Raw genomic sequence first — 17,530 nt, 5'->3', positions numbered from 1 at the left:
TGTCTGTGTACCAAAGGCAAAAATACCAAAATGTTGTCTTTTACTTACAAAAATAATCAATCTATATTTAGAGTCCTGGAACTCACTTTCTATGGGTTTTGTAAGGGCTGAAAGCTGTGTTCATTGGCAATAACAACAAAATTATATTCTCAAAGGATTCAATTCCTCATCACCACTTCTGCATCTGACAGCCCTTATGAGACTTCCTCTGGAATAATGGGCGTCCTTTGCCTGGCGTCAGGCAGATTGCTAGAGACTTTGAAGGGCTCAAGAGAAAAAGAGAGTGCAGTCCAAAGCAAACAAGAGAGAGAGATGGAGTGTTTACAAATAAAGATTGGAAGGAGGGAGATTTAAGGGATTGATGCATTTCTAAGGATTACAGAGTACTGGAAAGAAAGCAGAAGCAGTATGCAAGTGGCTACATAATCTGCAGTGACAATTCAAAAGTTAAAGCCAAGCTTAGGGGACTATTTTCCAAGGACTACCAAACCTGCTGTTTACAAGAAATCACAATAAACTGATGATAAAGGAGTGAGGAGAACTAGTTTTGAGCAACTTAAGGCTGCATGATGTTTTCAAACTTGGGTCTTGACCTACTCAGGATCAACTCCTAGTGACTTCATTCAAGGTAGGTTTTTAAGCACCAAAAGGCACATAATCACTAACACAGGTGAGCTCGTGTACTTTGATATCCTAGATTTCCAGTTTGCTATTGATTTATTGAAAACAAAAACAAGAGGCTAAGCAGCCCTCAAGCATTTTATAAACACTATACAGCATACAAAATAAAATAACCATATGGGTATAAAATACAAACCCAACGTCAACAATACACATTATTGTCTGAAATGGAAAGATAAAATGCTACATTAAGGTTGAATCCTATTTGCTTCAAAACAAAATCATAGTATGAGTTCATAGCTAAGTATATTCCTTTAAGATTTCCACAGCCTTCAGAGATATAAGTCCACAGAAGTCAGTAAACCATAGACTGAGGAGTCAGTAACTTCATGACTCACCAAGTCCAACGGCCACAAGGTTACTCCAGGAGTAGTGCAGTGAGCTCTTGCTGTCAGCAGTAATCAGAAAGGTGGGCTGCATTTGTGCCCACAGATCAGCATCCATCTTTTGAGGCTACAATGAAGATGATTGCATTGTCTGAGGCACTGAGTGCCCCCGCACAGAGCCATTCTCTTTGGATGCATACTGAATACCAATTCTTGCCCCAGACCTGTTCTTTGGAAGACAGTGACTTTGCCATTTTGAAAAAAAATCACGGAAAATTACAATAAATTCCCAAGTATATTCAAAAAATGGTCAAAAATACTATTTGGCATCTTATTCCAGTTTTAATCTATGTTGTTTTTTCTCTTCCTAGACACCTATCCTATACAGGTTCTATGATTAATTTATTATCATTTCTTGTCCTGTCGGCATCCTCAGTCTTGCTGATTAATTTCTGTAATAGTCTCATTATTTCAGTTCTATAAATATCCCATCTCATTTTACTCCTTTCTATAGTTACTTTGCAACCTTCTTTTCCTCCTCCACCTGAGGCTCTCACTTTCAATTTACCATGAGACAGTGGGTTAAGATTGAGCTGAAATCCAGTAATTACACCTCCCTGCCCCAAAAACCAGAATCATTTATTTTTCTTATGGATGGAAGCAGCTGGGAGCTGCTGTGAAATCCCACAAGCAATCCCACAAAACCCAACACTTATTACTTGTCAGATTAATAATAGAAAGTGTTGGCTTCCTTATTTTGAAAAATGCATATAGTTGGATTAAAACGTATTGGGACATTTGCATGAATGAAGAGTTGAATCATAACCCAGACACCAGCATGCTGGGCATATCTGGTTCCACCTGCAAGATTATTAAACCACTACCCAATTCATCACTGACAAAACAGGTTATATCCACAATCGTTGGCATTCAGTAGGTGACTGCTTGCAGAAGACTCTCCCAGTTCTTTATGTCCTTGAATTATGTTTACTACTTTTCAGGCCTTACATTTTCTGACCTTTCAGCCTTTATCATAAGTTCCTGGGATCCTCTGAAGGATTGAGAAGGCTTCCAAGTGCTTCTCCTATATGTGTGAGCACATCCTGAAATAAAAAAGGAAACATGGAAATTACTTGGTTTTGTATTCCTGCCATTTCTCATGTCCTGTATCACACTGGCAGCTGCATCCAGTCCTTCAAAAACAACCAGGTAGGCAGCACTCATCAGCACAGTTTTTTCTGGATATGTTTAAAGCATCCTATTTTAAAACTTTGTTGAACAGCGTTGCCAGTGATCTGCCTCACAAAGCAGGTTTCTTCTCTAAGGAGAGGAAGGAAAAAAGCAGCTGGCCTTTTCAGGGAGGTTGTCAGAAAAACAAGTGAGAAAAAGCAAAATCTCATTTGAGACTGAAGTTCTCAAATCGTAGATATGGAGTGAATCTCAGCCAAAACTCAGGAGACTGGCATTACTAGGTAAAAAAAGACTGTGTAGCACAAGGCACAAATTCTCACTCTGCTCACAGCTAGGAAGCTCTCAGGGCTTTGAGAAGCAATCAAGGCTTCAGGGAACAATACTTATTCATCAGTCAGAAATAACCTGCTTTCAATCTGACTCCCTTTCAAGAAGTGAGAGAAAAGATCTTCCTTCAGGAACAAGACCATCCTGAGGAACAGCCACAGAACACACAGGGAATTCTGCAGATTTCAGCTTACATTGCTTTCCAGCTGTTCCAGAGGTATTTCCTAACAAGAAGGCTTCAGTCTTTGTGACAGCAGACACAGACAGAAGACAGTTCTTCCCAGAAGAAATTTCAGTGTATCCAAGAGGCCTTAGCCTCCATAACACATTGCAGTGACCTATGTGAAAGGATGAGTAAGGAAGACTAGTATGGACATAGTTACCTACTGTCATCTCAGTCATTTACCATGATATCTTGGACTGCCTATCAGAAGAACTGTGGAGAAATAATCAAGATGTACCCAAAACAATTCAAGGACATCCTAGAAAACACTTTCACCTTATATAACTCAGGCAAGCTCAAATGACTCAATCAGTATGTTAGAGCCATTCATTTTATTAATGATGTGGAGCCAAATTGCATTTTGACTTACAATAAATCAGAGGGAAATCTGGCTTACCAATTCTTTAGTTACAGTATGTATAAAATGTTGCTAAAAAAAAACATTGTGGTGCTTACTCTGGAGTAAATCTGTTCTTCTAATTTCTCTTGGATTAAAGCACTTTCCATTAGAATCTTCTTTCGTCTGAGAAAGGTGATCTTGGCTAGCTCTGCCTCCTTCTTCTGACAGTCAATGCATACATAGGATCTGTGAATTTGAGCTTCTGTCACCTAAAAGATGAGACTTTGATGCAATGAGCAATGTCTGCCCTAGTTATATGGTAATTTCATTAAGAACAATCAATGAAAACACAGCTATAGATACTGTCTGAAGACAAAAAATTGCTTCTGTAGGCAGTTTTAAATTATTTCATAACCTTTGTCACAGTATCATCTTGATGAGCCTATCTGAATGTTTTCACACTAAATACATGTGCTTTCCCTGGGTATTAACCCTTCCAGCACTGACAACTTAGTTTCATGAAAATTATCTACTTGCCAGAAGCACAGCTTCACTGATGTGTAATATACTATTTCTTCATGTAACAAGGAGTTTCCCTGACGCTTGAGGTTACATGGACATTATTGACTCCCTCCACAGCACTGGAATGGTCAAAAAAAAGTGAAATAATGATTGTCAAGCAACACATCAGTGACCAGCCAATATCAACTGAGAGGATACACTTAAACTGGCAAAACAATTGTTGTAAGTAGCATAATTCATCTGACCCTGAGTGGATGCTCAGTACAAATGACCATTTTGTCAACATAAATCTCAACATATTTTGCTACTGTTACATATGTTTAGAGCACCACCAGCCCTTAGTTGCTCTTGCTTAATGAGTACCTGATGTTCCAGGAAGCCAGCCCTGCATGCTAACCAGTCTGCAACAGCAGCAAATCACTAATTCCTGAAGGCTCCATTAAGTTAAATTAACATGTTTTATTCCACGTTTCAACTACTTGATCATCACAACTCGGTAACAACTGTTAATCAGCAATAATCACCATATAGAACTGATTGTAATGAGGCTGTAACAACAGCAGTGTTCCTATGTTGACAGTATACGTAAGGCCTTAAACACCAAACAGAGTTTATGGTTATCTTTACAAATTTTAAGAGGTAAATAAACTCTGAAGGAATTATTTCAAATCTCTATACACAGCTCTGAGTTGAAATACAAACAGGATTCAACTGTTATCTCTGTAAGAGAAACAGTACTAGTTATTAATTACCATGTTGGTTTGTGCTCCAGGAAAACTTAAGCATATTTAATAGCATTACACAAATTACAGTCTTTGGGCATTTACGAAATGTCAATAATTTTATCTGATTTAATTTACACAGATTCCATCTGTGCAATAAGGTGCTACAAAAGCAGTGGAATCAAGACTAGAGAGTTATGTCTCAAGACCCTCTGTCATCTTCTTCCTTGATTTTACCTCCTCTGCATAAGAATACTATTTGGAAAAGACAGGAAAAAAAATAAACACAGTAAAGTTGCTTTCCTTAGAAAATGTATTACCCCACAGTAGGACAAATAAAAGAAGCAGTAAAAATTGTACAAAACGTGGAGGGTGGGTTGGTTGACATGAATAGAGTGAATGCAGTTTGCTGAAATTTCAAAACAATTTAAACAAACAGGAAGCCTGAAATAATCATCATGCCAGAACTGACTGAAAGTACTGCTCCCTGCTCACCTGGTCCAGGCTTTGCAGAGGAGAGCAGGGGGAGGTTTTGTCATAAAGACTACATAATGAAATAACATGTGCAATAACAAGGCTTTTTTTTCTTCAGTTGATGCAGGGCTTATTGTGAACTGCAATAACCGACCATCCCAGCCTCACTCAATCACACAACCCAGCATTTTATCATCAGACAGTATTTCATAATGATTATTTACTAGCAACAGTTCTGCAGCAGTGTCTAACAAAAAAGTGAGAAAGGTAAATCTTGAGACATCAAGCAAGAATTTCTGAGGCCTGAGCATAGCATCAGTCAGGTCTGCTTGATTTGATCCTTATGGTTTCTTATCCAGTGGTCTTCCCAAAAGCAAAGGCAAAACCTACTTTTTTTTTCTTCCCTGCAGTACCTGTTTAACAGTGTCTCTGATATTTTTCAGGCGGATCCTGTTCATTAGTCCATCAGGAACGACGCAGTTCAAATCTCTTGTCTCTGGTTCCTTTGCTGTGAATCCATGCTGCAGTTTTCTTGACTTGTCACCACTTGCCTGCTTAGAGAGCAGCTGCTGACGCATCTCACTAATCTTAACGGTGCAAAAAGCCCGGAGAGCATCCAGTTCTTCATCTAACAATTCAGTAATTTCTGTCAGGCATAAATCAACAAAGCAAAAGTATCAATTACTGTACCAGGCAAAGAGAATTATTACTGGTCTTCTATCTGTGTGACCTTATATTATCTAATAAAAAAGCTAAACCCAATGTCAAGCCTAGAGGCAATGACTATAATGACAGCAGAGCTTAAATAAAAATCCAGATGATAACTGTAGAACCTTGCACAATAAATGTCTCCATGAATAGTCTCCAAAGAGGGAGAGGGAATAAGAACCCTAAAGAATTACATTACTTAATGACACAGCACAAATATATTAGTAAAGCAAGTACTTAAATACTATGACATTAACTAAACTGAATTTCAAGGACTGCCTAATATAGATTTAGCATCTTCCTACCTGAAACTGCAACTTGTTAAAACAAAATTAATTAACATCTAAAGAGAGCATCTCATCTAGTCACTCTAAAGAGCAATTCATAAGACAATGAAAAAATTGAGACAGTGTTTGTTGAAGTAAAGCTGGAAAACAACTCAAATATATTGTACAACCTACAGTTAAGATTTTCTTCAGGAAATGCCATTTATGTTTAAAAAAATACTTTCCTCTAAAGCTTCAATGATCATTTCCTAAATTCTTTATACAACTTTGTTTAAATAATGTCCTTCACTCTTTCCTTCTGTCTTATCCTTCCCAGTGGCATGTAATAATAAATAAAAACTGGGAGAATATACCTCAGATGGCCAGGTAAGGATAGATATACAGCTTCACTCAATGTTTAGTGGGAGATTTTCCACAGGTTTAAACATGGCCAATCAATATAGTATTTCATGAACATCAGCATACATGGTCTTAAGAGACACTACTGTTCTCAACTATTTGAACAGGCAAGAGTACCTCTCTACCCTTTTTTACACAGATTTTCCTTTTATGCAACTACTGAAGCCCAACTAAGCACTTTAATGTGTGTAATTAAAGGAGAAATGAGGAGGTGACAAAACATTGCAGTAAGCATTGCAGAAGTCTTGTGAAAAACCTTTGCTACTGCCAACACTGTGCTCCCTCCTCAGGACTCTGCTTCAACAGCCAAAAAAAGTCAGAAAACTGATGACTACAGAGATAAAGTATGGACAGTTTGTTTTAACTCAAACATCAAACTATTTTACTGTGAGGGTGAGGGAGCAGTGGCACAGGCTGCCCAGGGAGGTTGTGGATTCTCCTTCCTTGGAGGGTTTCAAGACCCGCCCAGGCATGTTCCTATGCGACCTGATCTAGGTTGACCGGCTTCTGGAGGGGGGTTGGACTAGATGATCTCTAAAGGTCCCTTCCAACCCTATCATCCTATGATTCTATCCGGAAACAAATGATACTGCCCATTTGGTTGGAAAGTAGCATTACATAATTTAAGGAATCCCTCTATATTGTCTGTTTCATTCATATTCAGTGATTAAACTCAGTTTTAACTTTTTCTAGACAGGCACTGCATATTTGAAGGTGTTTATCTGACCAGTAGAGCATTGGTATTCCAGTCCTGTGTGATATCTTGGCATAATCACAACACAAATCCTTAAAACACTGAACTGAGGGAGCTGGGGCCCTCGAGCTTGGAGGAGACTGAGGGGTGACCTCATTAATGTTTAAAAATACATAAAGAGTGAGTGTCAGGAAGATGGAGCCAGGCTGTTCTCAGTGATGGCCAGTGATAGGACAAGGGGGAACAGGTACAAGCTGGAACAAAAGAGGTTCCAAATAAATGCACAGAAGAATTTCTTCCCTGTTGAAGTGAGGGAGCACTGGAACAGGTTGTCCAGATGGGTTGTGGAGTCTCCTTCTCTGGAGACATTCAAACCCACCTGGATGAATTCCTGTGTGACCTACTCTAGGTGTTCCTGCTCTGGCAGGGGGTTGGACTAGATGATCTATTAATGTTCCTTCCAGCCCTTGAGCTTCTGTGAACACCGTGAATGTAAAACTTTGCCTAAAGAGGCTGCGAAGGGTTTAGTCTCAAGTACACAAGGTAAAGCTGTGGAATTCTGCAGCAAAGCTGACTATCTCTTCAAGAATGCAGTCAGTCTCGATATATAAAGTAGATCTATAGTTAAGACTAAGCAAAGCACAAATCCATGAGTTTTGCTTTATGGACAGCAAGGAAAAGATGTGATTTGAGTGCAACTATCACATTCAGAACCAAGCATTGTAAAATTATTTATTCCTCCTTGGGAGATAATGTACCAAATTGACTAAAAGGCATGGCAATAGTTCATAGACACATGAATAACAATGAATAATACTTTAAAATGAAATTTAATGAAAACATTTTCTTGGGAGGGTTCATAGCCATCTGAGTGGAAACCACCATTTCAGTCATTGGGTCACTTTCCTTACAATTGCAATGAAGAGTTCCTGTAAAACAACATAAATGATGTGCCACTCCTTTGCTTCATCACACTAATGAAGTAAGTACTTATTCCTTTATGCTGCATACAGAATGAAATAGAAGATACAATTAAAAAGTTGTTTATTCTATGGGAGAAAAAAAAACAGAACAAAGCATTTACATATACTAAATTGAGTACTCAAATGCATAGAGTAAAACACATGGGGCCTGCTGAACATTTTGTGACCATTTATTATCAGCCTAATTAATTCATTGAAGTTTCTCCTTACATATAGAAGTGTATTTTAATTAAGAACTGGTTTCTATTAGTGCATGAATTGTGTGCTCACTCTCACCATTTGCTTCTTTGCACCTACAGACATTAGGAGAAACACTAACAAAGAGAATCACAATTTTTAAACCTGACTGCACAACCAATTTCAACAGTTACTTGTTTAATATCAATTAATGTTTAACAGTAAATGAGCTCAGAAAGAACAAAAATTATTGGGGACTATAATTTTACTGAAACAAGAACAAAAAAATGACAAAAGTTAGCACACAGTTAAACTCTGAAAAGTTACTGTTGCAACCACACCGTGACAATTTACACTTACACCCAGAAGAAAATCTGGATAAGGTTCACCTGTCCTCCAGATGAAACAAAAAAAAAAGCTTACAAGAGGATCTACGCACTTGCTTTGGTGGTTGGTTTTATTTCTTGTGTCTTTTATGTATTCCATCCTTTCATCTTTGAACTAGACATGCTCCAACGCTCAATCTCCATTTGTGGTGGCAGACTTAAATGTCACTGCACATCTGTTTGCTGAGAATCCCTGCCAGCGCCAATTACTGTTCCAGAAGTGCATTTTGCTGATGCTTGGTTGCCCCGAACTCAAGGCTCCCACATCCCCTTCAATGGAGAGGGATAAAGCAGGAACAGATGACATGAAGAGCAAAACCAGACACCAGAACAGATATCAAGTCAGAACCACGTATTGTATAGCAGTAAGTAAGGTCACAAAGCAGAGTATTTAAGAAATAGAGCACAACAAACTGGACCAAGAAGCTGCTCTGATTACAGAAGCAGTCGGCACACCAATGGAGATAAGCTAATCTCCATCTCTACATTCTCAACCCTGCTGTGTGGTTTATAACTGACCTACTTATTTTGCTTTCTGTATGCAATTACATTTTTAAGTATGACATTTTAAATCTGTATGAGGGACAAAAATAAAGAGCATCTTTACTGAGCTTCCTTCTCCTTTGATGTCTAACTTTGATTTAATAGGAAAGTAGACAGGCATTTTGTTCTTGTTATGCTATACTAATACTATAGTTTAAGAAGAAAAAATGTAGAACAGCTAAAGGAGTGAGAATTGAGAAAGGCAGGAATAAGTAACTACTCTCCAGAAATACTTTAACTCTGCATCTGGAGACGACATTTTCATAATTATCTAAATTGCATTTGTACAGTCGAGTGCAGCAGTTCAAGTTAACATGCTGACAGCCCCATCAGCAAACACAGTGCTTGAAAAATTTCTGCAGATAACAAAGAACTGATATAAACAGTCTGAAATATCAGGTTCTTTATTACAAATATGAATGTAAAGCAAGTAAAATTCCTCCAGCAAGGCAAAGGATACCCTTGGTTTCCACTAAAATTAATGAGAAGAGACAACAGTAAGAACCTTGCAGAATCCATGTCTTCAGAAGAAACTCATTCCTTCCCCAGTTTCATAAAGGCATTGATGAACTTGAACTTTCTTTACAAGCAGAGTTTATATTTAGATATTGCTGGCTGGAATTGTTTCATCTAGCCTATATTAATGTTATTTTACTACAGAATCAGCAGAGAAGTCTGGAATCCTGGGGACTAGCCAGGTCTGCAGGAATCTCATGACCTGTGCATGTTACCAAGCAGTAAGCTTTAGTGATGGAAAGCTCAGTAAAAGGAAAGAGAGACAGTATAGACTATCAGATACTTGCTCACTTCTGCAAACAGAGCAGTGGGATGTATTCTCAATTCGCAATAATAAATACTTTTAATACACTATTGCTACTATTTGGCAAGTCAATAATGAACTACAAACTACAAAGGTGAGGAAAAACTGAATACAGTACGAGTTAGAGAGTTAAAAGCCTCACTTGAACTTCTGAGGTCAAATAATTGCAGTTTCCTGTAGTAATTTTTGAAGATGGCTCATGGTCTTTGGAATAATCTACATGGAATTGGGGACTTAGAAGTCCTTTTGTCTAATAACAGCTAGTTGCTACAACACTGGAATAGAGGGTCAGCGGGAACCTTATTTTGTGCTCTTCTTATTGATAGTGGTTGGAAGCACCTTAACCACACGGCTACCTGCAAAGTGCTCAATTGTTAAGATGATATGCAATATGACAGGTAGACAGAAGACAATGCATCACTTCATGCATGAGAGTAAGCTAATGAAACAGAACACACCACTCAAGAGTGAGTGACCACTCTGACCCTCCTTGCCCATCTAAGTCCATAAAGCAAAGGGCAGAATGTTCCCTTGGGCAGAACTACAAAAATCTTAAATGGATAAAGAGGATAAAACCTTCCCAAGTGTAGCTTTCGAGGAAAAGCTCTGTAGAGATGGAAACTTCCTAACATTATACTGTTCTTTATCATTCATTCAAAGAATCTGAACTCACCATGTCCTTTGCAATTTCTCTATGAATCACATGGTCACAAGATTCTGATGTATTTTAGGAAGACTATCTCAGAGGAGCTTGCCAACAGAAGCTATACTGTAAGCCCTCTACTATAAATGAAATGATCTACATTAACTGTCTTCTCACTTGACTACATGACAGTCTTGTAAAACCAGCAATAGAAAGATAAATGCTGAAGATGAGTCAGAAACTCTCAACATTGCTTCACCACTGTTGTGAATGAGCTATACTATTAAAATTAGCCTAAGAATGATCTGAGGCCATGTTTTCCTAGGATACATGGACAGTTTGAGGATGCTTGTAAGCAAATGCAATGCCATAAAGTACCTAGGCAGGAGGATCTTCCTGGTAACCAGTCTTGCAGGCGACCCACAGAACCTCTGAGTTTGCTCACTTTTTATGTACGTATAGACTGAAGAAGATTCTGCTTCAATTATTTTTTTGCTCAACTACAGCTTTCTTGCTCTTTTTTAAAAAAAATATTAAAATAGTATCTCTGACCCACTTTTTAGAAAGAAGCAGGACTTGCATCCCACCATCTGCTGTCACAGTTGCTTGCATAACCAGTACATGCAAACAGCATCCTTCCTTCCTTCCTCCCTTCTCCTCTCCTCCTCCATATTCTACACAAGCTACATCATTGTGTTGGTTAAAGCTGTGCCTTTGTTCTTGCCAAAATTGGTTCCCTGCTGCCTCCCTCAGCTTGGGAAAGGAACTAAAACACCACAGCTCGGTAATTCAATAATTATCACAATTGATTAACAGGGAAAAACACCAAAGAAATTCTTAAGTCATGTTTATTTTAGAGGGGAGAAAAAAGCACATTCCAAGTACCTGTACAATCTGAAGAGAACAAATAGAAAAACTAGACAGTTCAGAGAAATTTTGAAGATTACAGTTCAATTTTAAAGGTAGATACATATTTTTTAAATTACTTCTCCAGATCTTGTGATTATGCATCACTAGGATGATGTTACTATGTCAGGAGCATAAAACCCACGTGTGTTACAGGAGACAAACTGCTTTCCAAGAAAGCATAAAAGAGAAACTTCATACTTAATTACCTGGATAATTAAGCCAGGCTAAGTACTTGGCCTAACTTGAATAGCTTGTATATAAAATTTAAGTTTAGTGAAACGTTTACATCCCATTCCAAAAGAAACAAGAATTATAACACCTACTAAAGTTACTGAACTTACCAGTATGAGTTTTGATGACAGATTTGTCTTGCTTAATGCCCACTTCTTTATTTTTGAGATCAATCCCTTTTCCCATATCATCTCTTTCTATAGATGCAGAATCCACTACTTCAGACTGTTCATCTAAAACGAAGAAAATGGTAGCCTTGAACACACATTGTAAAGAAAGCAGGACTGCAGAAAAACAAAGTAGGACATAAATAATCCTCCACTTGAATGTGAGTTTTCCCCATTGAAGGAAAAAAAACCCCAAGCCACAGGACTATATAGATGCTACCAGTGATTTTACGGTGAAATGCTGAGCAAGCTTCTGTCCCACAAAGTATCTCACACTGCTCATTTCTAATCACCCCACTGAATGACAATGTTGGACATGCTGAGAAAAACTAAGTGCTGTGTGAAGCTTGTTGACACCTTCCATCTTCTCTGCAATCCTAACTTCACCTCAGTCTACCTACTCCTTCATTCAGCCCTAGTACTTATTTTCAGCCCTTCACAGGCTCTTTATTTGTGACAGTACAAGTACTCTTGGGAGCTTAGGTGAACTGTCTCAGGGTACTGATCCAAGTGAAAAGTTATGTGGGCCAGGGGAAATTAAAAAAAAAACATTATCAACTCCCTGTTCTCCATCTGGTTCCAGCCCAACTGCAGAAAACTGAGGAAACAGCCAAGATGTCAATGAAAATAGCTGGGAAAAGATCAAAGACACCAAGGGTCTGAAAAGTCACTGCCGGTGATAGCAAGATGCATATGGCATGATCCCAGTTCAAAATCCTAAGCATACTCAGGAAGCACTTGACTTCTCTGCTCTGTTTTCAGAGCACTAATTGCAAATTCAGTGGGCTTACACAAGGATATAGCATGTCCCTGTGGGGACACCAGCATGACAGGTTTTCTATAGGTTTGTTATTTATATATGCTGTTCTCAGTAAGACACATACCCCAGAAAGTGATCTATTTCCCTAAATATTTTTTCTATGAATTATTGCCTAGTTTAACTGCTGGTATTCAGAAGATTCCATATTTCCATGAAACATTAACCTTGTGAATATAAAAAGTAACTGTTAAAAAACCCCTCAACACACACAGCAAGGGTTCCTCCTAGAGTGTACTGAATGCCAGAAATAAGCATACTGCATGTCTGACCATTGATAACTTTTTAAAACATCTACCTCCAGAAAAAAAAGGTTTAATAAAACACATAATTTGTAAAAAAACTGGTACATCTCTTAGACAATGCTCAATTATATGTATGTAACATGAACTGACACCAAGGCAGGGACCATCTTTTTATTCAGATTTTTGAAGCACTGGTACCTAATGCTCAGTTCTGAGCTACAATAAACAGGGTGTAATCTGACAGCAAATTTTGTCCTGCATTGTTGAGACTTCATGCCTAAACAGTATTTTTAAAGGATTGTTACTGATAATAGTGCTGATTATTGCTGCAAAGTCAAAAAAAAAACCCAAAAAACAAGCCACAGCAGAATGTTAGAAGGATGAGGGACAGTGGAAACATCTCTTCTGGACTTGTCTACCAGAAGAGACAGCTATAGACGAGGTTCATTTTATATTGGTATATGCCAGCTGATCAAACTGAGCAGAGGAAGATTACAAGAGTAATAGATCTTAAGGTCTATACTACTTGAACAAAAAATATATGAAAAGTATTGTAACTAGTCTTCAAAATTGAAATGTTTATATATGCTGACAAGCTTCCAAACTAAAGAGAGATTTAAAAAGTATTCATCTCCAATACTTACTGGATCAAACCTGGAGAAAAGGGTAATGTAGAAAAATGACAGAGAACCCCATAGAGACAGAAGAAAGCCTAATAAGATATTAAGATAGTTAGCTTATGCCTGCTGCCTGCTTACTCATCACTCAACTTATGCAGCTTTAAGGTACTATCTAGCCCCCTGAAATATTTCAAGGACTGGTACTTTCCCTGTATCCTTGAAAAAGTAGCCCAGCTACTTTTCATCCATGGTAAGTCAAGATACCTTGCAGAACTGTTTTTAACTTGACAAGAGAATTTCGGCATCACAAGATTACTAAGGAAGGGTTTACATGGCCAAATCATTCTCTTCTTCATGCAGCTGTCAGCATATCCTGAGAGCACGAAACACAGATGCAGTCATCATCCTCAGAAATCTCTACACAGAAATCTCTACATTTGTGATTCAGATCTCCACTGCACTGATGTAAAGCTGTGAAAACCAGGACTCAAGCATGGTAAGCTCTGCATACCTGCATGATTTTGGCTTGCCAACTGTGACATGCTTTCCAATACATCTAATACAGCAGACAGGTCTAAATCCTCTGCAGAACAACACATCTCAGATTGCTCACTCTTTCACTGCCAACAGGCTTCTTCCTTCTCACTGAAGGGCTCAAAGTTATCTGCTAAATAATCCAAATCAGGGCTACTGTAACTCTGGCTCAATTCCTCCGCCACTTTTCAGAGCTACCAGAGCTCTCTGCTGAGACAGTTGTCATGGTGCAGCACTGCAAATAAAAACAAAAGCATCTAACAAGTTCGATTATACAGGAATGACTGGATTACTTACAGCAGTGACATAAGGGAGGACTATTACAGCTCAGTTCACACCTCATTTAGCTACCACAACAGGTGGATGAAATAACTACACTGGATCAAGGCAACACCCTTCAAACCACAACTGCTGATCAAAGTAGTACACAGTCAAAGCTGTTGGGTAAGCACCCAATAACAATTATAACTGCACATTGGCAAGGAATTCTGAGCAGCCTTCCTAATTTGCCTTGAATTACAGCAACAATTGAATAAAGTCATTCATGAAAACAACAACAAAAAACCTAAAATGATAGTTGCCTTGAGATTATTAAGCCTCTCACCACTCAGAAATGCAAAACTAATTAATGCTTTGCTTAAATTTTGTCTAACGAACTAAAAAGAAAATATAACAAGCATAAGCCAGTCAATGCTCTTGAATGAAGAGTCATACTTCCAATGTGAAAAGAGAAATGCAGTTCTCAAGATTCGAGCTCCAGGAACAGAAGATCTCAAAACGTCACTTACCAGGCCAGTGTTTTTGGTTTTAAGTTTTGTTCTTATTTATTTGATCCTTTTTTTTTTCGCCCTTAGAATGACACAATACCTCTTCTTCCTGTGAATGTAAGGACCTCAACAACTTTGTCCTAAATAATTTTGTTCCAATTTCTTCCCTACTTTCATTAAAAAAAAACAAAACAAAACAAGAGTAAATGTATAGGCAACATCCCCCTGGAATGATGCTTGCAGCACTCATAGTTATGGCTCCTTGACCAGAAAGATGTAGCAAACCCCACCAAGAACCAGATGCTTAGGCTACCTTTCCACTATACAGTCAGCAGTGGCATCAGCCCTTCTTGCAGCCTCAAATGCTTGAGCCTCGGGGCAACCTCCTCCTACACTTAACTTGCTCAGCTGTAACCAGGACTTTTGTTCACATGGCAGGTAACTTGCATATCGAGGAGACCCATACTCGTGTCTGGCCTCCTCCGGCTGCCCCTGAAGACCTGCTGACCCCCGGCACTTTCCCTCCAGGCAACGGCGGGCCTTCGGAAAACGCACGCCTCTCTTCACACCGCAGTCAGACAGGGCTCGTCACCCAGGCCCACCAGCACATCGAGAACAGGCAGTCTGCCACATCGACCCCGCTTCTGCACAGAATGGGGTCCTGGGGCCTGCGCTACGAGCCACGGCGGCGGGGAGGAGAGGAGGTGGGCGGAGCTGAGCGGCGCTGACGGGACCGGCCCCGCGGGCAGGCTGAGGCCGCGCAGGCCAACCTCACAGGGCGGGCGCAGCGCCTGAGGCGCCTCACGCTCCCCACGACTCACCCCGGCCCCGTGGCGAAGCGGCTGCGGCCGAGGGGAACGGCACGGAGAGCCCGAGCCCTGTCGCCATGGCCACGCGCGGCTGCTGAGGCGCGTCTGGCCGAGCCGGGACCAGGAAAGGGCCAGCACCGCTCCCTTCCGTGCGCCTCCGCTCCGTCTCCCTGTGGCGGGAGCGCTGAGGGGCGGGGGCGCTGAGGGGCGGGAGCGCTGAGGGGCGGGGGCGCTGAGGGGCGGGAGCGCTGAGGGGCGGGAGCGCTGAGGGGCGGGAGCGCTGAGGGGCGGGGGCGCTGAGGGGCGGGGGCGCTGAGGGGCGGGGGCGCTGAGGGGCGGGGGCGCTGAGGGGCGGGGGCGCTGAGGGGCGGGGGCGCTGAGGGGCGGGGCGCTGAGGGGCGGGAGCGCTGAGGGGCGGGGGCGCTGAGGGGCGGGGCGCTGAGGGGCGGGAGCGCTGAGGGGCGGGGGCGCTGAGGGGCGGGGGCGCTGAGGGGCGGGAGCGCTGAGGGGCGGGGGCGCTGAGGGGCGGGAGCGCTGAGGGGCGGGAGCGCTGAGGGGGGGGAGCGCTGAGGGGCGGGAGCGCTGAGGGGCGGGGGCGCTGAGGGGCGGGGGCGCTGAGGGGCGGGGCGCTGAGGGGCGAGGCGCTGAGGGGCGGGGCGCTGAGGGGCGGGAGCGCTGAGGGGCGGGGGCGCTGAGGGGCGGGGGCGCTGAGGGGCGGTGCCTTATCGAGCCGGCGGGTGTGAGGGCTCCTGAGGGGCAGCTCTGGCCTGGTGTCACTCCCAAGCCTGAGACCTGCCGCCTCGTCCCTCATATCCTCCTCGCCCGTTAGGCCGGCAAGGAGAGAGATAACCTTTCATTGCAGTAGTTCTTGCTTTTATATAGTAGCTCTTTTTATATTGAAAGCGCAGCTTCAGAGGTGCCCGCTGAGGCAGGTAGGTTGGTGTGGTGGGATATACCCAAGCAACTGGCAGCTGCCAACTTGTATCTGCTAACTATAGCCTTGGACACAACAGTCATGAAAATATGGTGTGAGAACTTTGTATTTCAGGAGATTATATCTGCCTGTAGCTTGAGCTCCACTTCCAATAGTTACATCGTGATAAAAGCAGTTCTTCTGTATAATGGGATCTTGGTTTAACGTTGCTTTTTCAGGTTAGCTAATACCACTTTTTCTTTCAGGGAAGTCATTACTATTATGAAGAAAACCTTATTTTTCAGTCCTGGAATCCATAGCGTGTCACCTGTCACATATAAGTCACTGATGTATTTTATCCTCAAGCTCCTTGTACTGTATTTGGACCGACTGGCCAAGGTCTCAGCTTTGCTGAAGTCTTTAGAACAGAAATCTTGCTTCTCTCATGTTGGATTAGGTGCAGTGCATGATGTTAGCAGCTCAAGTGATCTTGTTTCTCTGAAAAGAGAGCTCAGTGATCTTATTTCTCTGGAAAGAGAGAGCTCTCAGTGCTGTGCAACTATACCTATAATATAAAGAAAGTTTGGCCAGCATAATGAGATAGATCCACTGTGTTGCAGTGAGTAAATAAATGGATCGATGCAGTGGAGCATAAAGCAAATGGAATGAACAGGTCTGCCCACATATTGTTCAAATATTTTAAGATTCAGTCATTCACTGCTTTCTGCAGGGGTGGACTGCTCAGTGCTGGCGCTTTTCACTGTCATACAGCTTGCTAAAAGAAATTAAAATAATTTACACGTGATAAACATTCCTTTTACATTTTTCCATCCATACAAATTATAGTAGTGACCGGAGAGGTGAGCAGCTGCAAATGGAAGGGGCAATTATCCATATTGCAGGAAGTAAGAGTCAGCTGAATAGCATGAGACTCAGGCTGTCAACGGTATGGAAGGAGAAAAACATAATTAAGAAAGAATATGCCATTTAGATCAGCAAAATCTGCATTGTGTACTAAATATCTCCAAGACAAAGATTCACCATTCATTGTTGTATTTTCTTTCTCAGGAAA

The 17,530-nt window shown here is 41.1% G+C and overlaps 1 protein-coding gene across 1 annotated transcript; it reads right to left on the bottom strand.

Moving 5' to 3' along the window:
* Window positions 1-754: 754 nt before the first annotated feature.
* C13H8orf48 (chromosome 13 C8orf48 homolog) lies at window positions 755-15,710 on the bottom strand. The gene is made up of 5 exons (XM_062006664.1): window positions 15,558-15,710; window positions 11,697-11,819; window positions 5,220-5,452; window positions 3,205-3,357; window positions 755-2,110 (listed from the first exon to the last, which is right to left on the bottom strand). Exons 1-5 carry the CDS (start codon window positions 15,622-15,624, stop codon window positions 2,039-2,041), a joined length of 648 nt encoding a protein of 215 aa, XP_061862648.1. The 5' UTR covers window positions 15,625-15,710; the 3' UTR covers window positions 755-2,038.
* Window positions 15,711-17,530: the final 1,820 nt, after the last annotated feature.

The sequence above is a fragment of the Colius striatus genome, chromosome 13 (assembly GCF_028858725.1).
Source record: "Colius striatus isolate bColStr4 chromosome 13, bColStr4.1.hap1, whole genome shotgun sequence".
In the NCBI taxonomy this organism is placed as follows: domain Eukaryota; kingdom Metazoa; phylum Chordata; class Aves; order Coliiformes; family Coliidae; genus Colius; species Colius striatus.
Note: the sequence above shows the minus strand (reverse complement) of the source record. Positions and strands in the feature narration are given on the sequence as shown.

Excerpts from the sequence above, each read along its gene's own strand:
- C13H8orf48 (XM_062006664.1), bottom strand. The coding sequence starts at position 15,624 with ATGGCGACAGGGCTCGGGCTCTCCGTGCCGTTCCCCTCGGCCGCAGCC. Across the intron at positions 3,358-5,219 it reads TCAGAGACACTGTTAAACAG|GTGACAGAAGCTCAAATTCA; the intron begins GTACTGCAGGGA and ends CTCATCTTTTAG. Across the intron at positions 2,111-3,204 it reads AAGAACAGATTTACTCCAGA|GATGTGCTCACACATATAGG; the intron begins GTAAGCACCACA and ends TTTTTATTTCAG.